Source organism: Bubalus bubalis, chromosome 24 (genome assembly GCF_019923935.1).
Source record: "Bubalus bubalis isolate 160015118507 breed Murrah chromosome 24, NDDB_SH_1, whole genome shotgun sequence".
Classification (NCBI taxonomy): Eukaryota; Metazoa; Chordata; class Mammalia; order Artiodactyla; family Bovidae; genus Bubalus; species Bubalus bubalis.
This window is the reverse complement of record NC_059180.1, coordinates 39362307-39369427: the sequence shown is the minus strand read 5'-3', so window position 1 is coordinate 39369427 and position 7121 is coordinate 39362307. Positions and strand designations below refer to the sequence as shown.

Here is a 7121-nt window from a genome sequence, read left to right as displayed (position 1 = left end):
TGTACTGCCATTTAACCCTCTTTTAATTTTGTAAGATCCTACGCTCATTAGAATTGCCCTCTGAGCCATCCTGCATCCAGCATTCTTTTTCCAATAGTAGCATCAGAAATCGATTTAAGGGAGCTTGGTTGTATTCCCTGATGCAAACATCAGATGTAGAGTCCCCTCTAGACATCATTGATTCCCTTCATCTCCCTTTATGTTCCTTAAATTTTAATATATACTGTGATGCCTCTAAAGAGTAATAGTTTCCATAGTTTTACTATGAACTATGCCATTTTTTCTCTTATTGATCCTATACTTACCTCCTTTAAGATTCAAACTCCTCTTTTCTAATTCTTGAATTCTGAGATTTGGGGGTGGAATTCCTGTTCACTCCATCAAACACTTCAAATCCACCCTTGACTTCATCCTTCTCAGTTCAGTTCAGTTCAGTTGCTCAGTCGTGTCCGATTCTTTGTGACCCCATGAATCGCAGCAATCCAGGCCTCCCTGTCCATCACCAACTCCCCGAGTTCACCCAAATTCATGTCCATCAAGTCGGTGATGCAATCCAGCCATCTCATCCTCTGGCGTCCCCTTCTCCTCCTGCCCCCAACCCCTCCCAGCATCAGGGTCTTTTCCAATGAGTCAATTCTTCACATCAGGTGGCCAAAGTATTGGAGTTTCAGCTTCAGCATCAGTCCTTCCAATGAACACCCAGGACTGATCTCCTTTAGGATGGACTGGTTGGATCTCCTTGCAGTCCAAGGGACTCTCAAGAGTCTTCTCCAACACCACAGTTCAAAAGCATCAATTCTTCAGTGCTCAGCTTTCTTCACAGTCCAACTCTCACATCCATGCATGCAATCTTCATCCTTCTAGGCAAAGTTTATTCTGCTGTGTGGCCGTTGCGTACCATACTGCCACAATGTTATCCTACATTGAAAACCTTATCTCCAGTCTTGACCAGGTCACCAGGAAAAGATGAACTTAGAACTTAGATGCAAGATAGGCACAAACTGAGCCCTCAGGAGTATCACTGTCAAGTGTCTCCAGATAAATTAAATATTTAAAAATAAATCATATATAAAAACTTCTCTGCAAGGATAAGGAATTCAGGATTAGGTTTCCTTATTTGTTTTTATTTTTTATGATTCCCTTTCTGTTTATTGCTGAAGCTGATGTTAAAGGAAGGCTTGAATTCTGAGAACTTGTACCCACATATGGGGAGTGCCAACAGCTCAGGAGCAATTTCCGTAATAGGAGAAAGCCAACTCCAAATTCCATATTTGTTGAGGCTAATCTGCAAGTGGCCAACTGAGAATTGTGGTGAGATTTAGGGGAAGAACGGGCAGAAGCCTGGGTAAAGGTGGGCAACTACAGCATCCCGGATTAACTAAGAAGCAAGTCTTGGTTGCTTTTCTCAGTATCTTGAAAGTTCAAAACAAATTTACAGACAGGCCAAGATGGGAACCATCTATGTACACACGAGCGATTCCTAAAAATCCTTCTGTACCCAAACAAACTCCATGTAGGTGCTCCTAAATTACACCATAAATGGCACATGCTCTGAGTTCAGTGTTGTCCTCTCTGAGCTCATCTTAAAATGCGAATAGTGCCAGATCAGTTTAACATTCCAGCTTACAAGGGAACTATTGTAATTGAGAACAAGAACTTTCAATTACAAGTTGAGAGACCCTTTAAGGGAGGAAAACATCCTGAAGAGCGTCAAGTTGCTGAATTCAAACTTGAAGTTATTACAGTCATGTTTGCTTGGGGAGTTTGTGCAGATCAGGCCAAGAATCCAGCTGATATGGTGTTCCCTCCTGAATTTGCTGAGTGGCAGGGGTCAGCAACCTCCCACTCCAGGTATGCCCTGTCCTTTCCCCGTGCTGACTGGTTTATTCCTTGTTATGCACAGAGTGGGGACCAAAAGAAATTTGGGGATCACTGAGCAGCCACAAAGCATCAGCCACCTGGAGACCAGATAATTTATGGAAGAAGACAGGCCATGTCTGTCTGTGTGTCTTTCTCCTCAAGGGACACAAGGGGACAGGAACTTCTAGGAGGAAGTAGGGAGATGGATGTTAGGAAGAACAGAAATATGAGCTATCAGATTAGTAACTCAGCTCCCTTAAGACCCAAATGAATAGAATAGGCAGTCACTTCTTCTTAAGGTATTAGGTAGAGAAAGGAAGGAGGGTTGAAAAGTGTTCTGAAATCAATATCATCCCTGACTCAGTAGAAGGACTACATTGCTGATCTAAAGAAACAGACAATTAGAAGAGGTTTCCTGCCTCACTTCTGGGTGGAATCTAGCATCAGAATCTCCAGTGTTTCTGCTGCTTACTGATGGAAAGGACAGTTCGTCAGGTTTTGGCCAAGAGATGTGGCCAAGTGATCCCTGTCTGGAGCACCAGGACCAGATGGCACACTTGCACATATCCCTTGAGGAACATCTCCCATAAAGCTACTCTTCGGGTGTGGCAGCCAAGGTTCCTGTGGACAAGTTATGGTCCAGAGGAAGAGGCAGAGCGTTTACTGCCAGTCCTCAGTGTCCGGATGAGGACAGCTCACCCGATACTATTTTTGTTTTCTTCTCAGATCCTTTTATTTATTAGTCAAAGAAGGGGGAAGGGCTTTGGTTCATGATTTTCAGAAAAGCCTAGGTCTTGCCCAATGAAAGGAGATGGCAACTGGTCCATTATTAACAATAGGTAATTTTTGTTTATGAGATATTAAGAATTACTCCATCGTTTAAGGTGGGTACAGTGATTATATACCTCAAAGTTTCAGAGATCGCCTCTGAAATCTTCTATTATCCTTTACTAATTATGGACACCCGATAACTGGTTTAACTGCCTTTGGAGTAAACCTTGTTTCTATCTTTAGCCTGTTCCACCTGCACATGCTTGGGCTCAAGTGAAGTTTTGTCCTACATTTACCTCTTTTAAACTCACATATTTGTATCTTCTGTATTTGGTGAGTAAGTCTGCCCATGTTGCCCATTCTTTGCATGATTTTATAAACTTATCACCTTCTCCCTCAAACTTCATCTTTCTAGACTAGGAGTTTTCACTTGGGGGCTGGTTAGGGATATAGAAAAGACAGGAAAAAAAATTATTAGAACCTTCTGGGGATCTTTTCCAAATACAGCAAGTCTGCGCGACCTTTCCCTGAGTACACCAAAACTTTGGCTGGGTAAATCTGTATTTTGAGAATTTCCACATTTAGCTCCAATGGTCAACTCCTTCTATCCTGTTGTCATCACTGTGTTGAACTGAAGATCCAATCTTTTTGTTCTTTATAAGGCACTTTCTTCATTCCTGTAATAACTCACGTTTGATATTCACATGGAATAAAGTTTCCATTCATTGTAGGACTGGCAGTATTTGAGGATTGCATGAACGCTTGCAATCATAAAGTTTAAACTGGTACTTAACTACAAAGCTCAATGACATCAGAACCACACCGATACAGATCCACCTAATCCAGCAGCTTCCTCTTCACTCGCTTTACTCCTGGTTTTCCCTGGACAGATTCCCCAAGTGACTGAAGGCAACCAAAGATGGAAAGGGCCAATAGCAGCTCCTTGGAGGGCTTCATTCTGATGGGTGTGTCTGACCATCCCCAGCTGGAGACGATCTTTTTTGTAGTCATCCTCTTCTCCTACTTGCTGACCTTGTTTGGGAACTCAGCCATCATCCTGCTTTCCAGCCTGGATACCCGGCTCCACACACCCATGTACTTCTTCCTCAGCAACCTCTCCGCCCTGGACCTTGCCTTTACTACTAGCTCAGTCCCCCAAATGCTGACCAACTTGTGGGGAGCAGACAAGACCATCAGCTATGGTGGCTGTGTGACCCAGCTCTATGTTTTCCTCTGGCTAGGAGCCACCGAGTGCATCCTGTTGGTGGTGATGGCATTTGACCGCTTCGTTGCGGTGTGCCGACCCCTGCACTACACCACCATTATGAATCCTCGGCTCTGCTGGCTGCTGGCTGCCATTGCTTGGTTGGGTGGCTTGGGCAACTCTGTGGTCCAGTCCACATTCACTCTGCAGCTTCCTTTGTGTGGGCACCGGAGGGTGGATAGCTTCCTGTGTGAGGTGCCCGCTATGATCAAACTGGCATGTGTTGACACGAGTCTCAATGAGGCTGTGCTCAACAGCATCTGCACGTTCTTCACTGCTGTCCCGCTGAGCGTCATCCTGATCTCCTATTGCTACGTAGCTCAGGCAGTGCTGAAGATCCGCTCAGCTGAGGGACGGAGGAAGGCCTTTAACACGTGCCTCTCCCATTTGGTGGTGGTGCTCCTCTTCTATGGCTCCGCTATCTATGGGTATCTGCTTCCAGCCAAGACTAGCAAGCAGGACCAGGGCAAATTCATCTCCCTCTTCTACTCTGTGGTTACACCCATGGTGAACCCTCTCATTTACACTCTGAGGAACAAGGAGGTGAAGGGGGCACTGAGGAGGCTGTTGGGGAAGGGAAGAGAAGTCAGCTGAACGAAGGGAAAATGCCTTCATCATTTACCACCTTTTCATCTCTACATGCTTTTTCTCATTCTCTCTCTGGCCAGGGGAACATGAGGAGTACTAACCCCAGTACAAGCTTATTCTCCACAGCACTAAGCTGTTGGCCCATGGCTAGTGTTATTTCTTAGGTTCTACACTTATTTACCAAATATCCTCCTGTGGACCACAGATAACAGAGCAGAGGCTGCCATCGAGGCTCAGAGGTTGTTGACTTAGCTCACAGTTACTTCTGTCCACATGTTATTTTTACATATTCATTATGTGTAATAAATATTGCATGTGTAGTATTGTATTTTAGAGAATTTTGTACATTTCTAAATTCTACTTTTCCTAATTCTCCACTTGCAGTATCTTATATAGTTCCATAAAATCAGGCCAGAACCCAAGAACTTCATCTTTGCACCTGATCCATCCATCATCTTTTTCCATCTCTGTCTCTTCTTAATATTTCAGTCTGTCTGCCCTCACTCCCTACCCACATGCCTCTGCCATTGTTTACCCTGTCCTTTATGTCTATATCCCACTTTCCCTTTTGCCTCATCCAATCCTGAGGGAAGACCATTTTTCTTTTTTTGGCTAGGCCCTGAAACTTGTGGAAACTTAATTCCCCTACCAGGGATGGAACCCATGCTCTCTGGAGTGGAAGCATGGAATCCTAACCACTGGACCACCAGGGAATTCCCAAGACCATTTTTCTTTCAATTAAATAGTTTCATTTAAATCATTTTCTCGCTGGACCTTCCCTGGGTCCAGTGGTTAAGACTATGTGCTTCCACTGTAGGGGGCAAGGGTTCAATCCCTGGTCAGAGAACTAAGATCCTGCATCCTCTGTGGCCAAAAATGAATAAATAAAAATAAATCATTTCTTCACCAAAGTCCCAGCCATCAGGTTTGCTACCAGCATTTGGATATGCTAGTGTGGTCAGTGGTTATGGAATGCTCTGAGATTCCTTAAGCAAGTTTAAGAGCCCAGGAAAGACTGTCCATCTGTAAAGCATCTCCTCTGTCTCATGATCTAGTCCTTCACCCCTTAAGTTTCTGGAATTCAGTAATCAGTCCTGCACACCATAACTCAGCAAAGAACTCAGGTACTGGAATCAGAATGCCAGTTTGTGATCCTTCACATCACTAGAATTGCCAAGGAAATCCACTCCTGCCACTACAGTCCATGTGTTCTTTCCCCAGGGAGGAAAGCTGGGTTGATATGAGAAAGTTGCTTGACAAAACATTACCAGAGAAAAGGAAATCAGTTGGTTTTAGGGCTATTTTCTAGAGTCTTGTTTCTCCCACAGCGCCTAAACACATGCTTTATACATAGTAGATGCTCTAAATACTTTTGTGAGTTAATTAACAAGGCTCATGATTCTTCCTTTTTCACACTAGGAGCTAAATACATCAAGTGAACCATTTTCACATTTGCCACTTTGGGGTCATCCGGTCAATTGGACAATGCTGAACGAACAATGACAGATTTCCCCTCTTTCCACATTTCCATAATGCCTCCCAAAGACATCTAATTATATTGTCCCGGCCTGAATCTGTTTTTCCAGTTTCAAATCAGGGCCATGACCTATTTTTTCAGTTCCTTACACAGTAATACTGAGCTATGTCTCCAGGACTTACCACTTACCAACATTATCTTGGTCAACTCATTAAAGTCTGGAGTCTTGCAAACTCAAAATTTCTATTCATCAGCACACTCAGATAAGATGCACTTCTCAGGAGGCAGAATCACAATGACCAAGCTCCTAAAGGTGATATATAAACCAGAATGCCAGCTGGTTAATTTATGAGAACAGTACTTTCCAAGGAGATATGTGTATGTTCAGTTGTTCAGTTTTGTCTGACTCTTTGCAACCCTTTGGACTGTAGCCCACCAGGCTCCTCTGTCCATGAGATTTTTCAGACAAGAATACTGGAGTGGAGTGGATTGCCATTTCCTCCTCCAGGGCATCTTCCTGACCCAGTGATCAAACAAGTGTTTCCTGTGCCTCCTGCATTGCAGGGAAGATTCTTTACCTGCTTAGCCACTGCAAACTTACTTGGGGGGAAATATAAAGAAAATAAATAGGCATTCTTCAAACACTTTAGATTCTGCAGAGTCTCCCTATGGAAAATACAGGACAGTTTAAATCTAACTTGCAGTTAGGGGCATGGTAAGACAGAGTTAGAGGGAGGAGAAAAAGCTTGAGACGTGAATGCATCATGGGGACAACATACACCACCATCAAGGTGCACACGTGTTCGTCCTCCATTCTCAATGGTGGGCATGAAACAAAGTCAAAAATAGGAAAAGCAGAAGCCAACACAACGTTGCAAAGCAATTATCCTCCAATTAAAAATTAATTTTTAAACAATTGGGAAAAACAATTAAATGTGAGGGCAGCTCCTTGTTTTGAGGACTTTTACATTCCATTTCTAGGTTTCAGATGAAAAAAATACGTTTGGTGTCTTATTTATTTGGAAATTCAAAAAAAGAAAAAAAATGAAATACTAAGAAGTATAAAAGGTTCACCAACGTTAGTAAAACAGAAATGTACAGCATTTGAAGATGCTGGTCTGGTCAGTGGATTTAAGTAAGTTTAATATCCCATCTCGGAGA

The 7121-nt window shown here is 43.3% G+C and overlaps 1 protein-coding gene across 2 annotated transcripts; it reads left to right on the top strand.

Annotated features, from left to right (window-relative positions):
* Positions 1–3221: 3221 nt before the first annotated feature.
* LOC112581896 (olfactory receptor 2C1) lies at positions 3222–4491 on the top strand. Of its 2 annotated transcripts, XM_044935695.2 has the most exons (2): positions 3222–3245; positions 3581–4491. In XM_044935695.2, the coding sequence occupies exons 1-2, from the start codon at positions 3222–3224 to the stop codon at positions 4487–4489; spliced, it is 933 nt and encodes a 310-aa protein (XP_044791630.1). In that variant the 3' UTR covers positions 4490–4491. The 2 variants fall into 2 exon arrangements, with proteins under 2 accessions (XP_044791630.1, XP_025131539.1); XM_025275754.3 differs by lacking the exon at positions 3222–3245 and having other exon boundaries at positions 3551–4491.
* The last annotated feature ends 2630 nt before the right edge of the window (positions 4492–7121 follow it).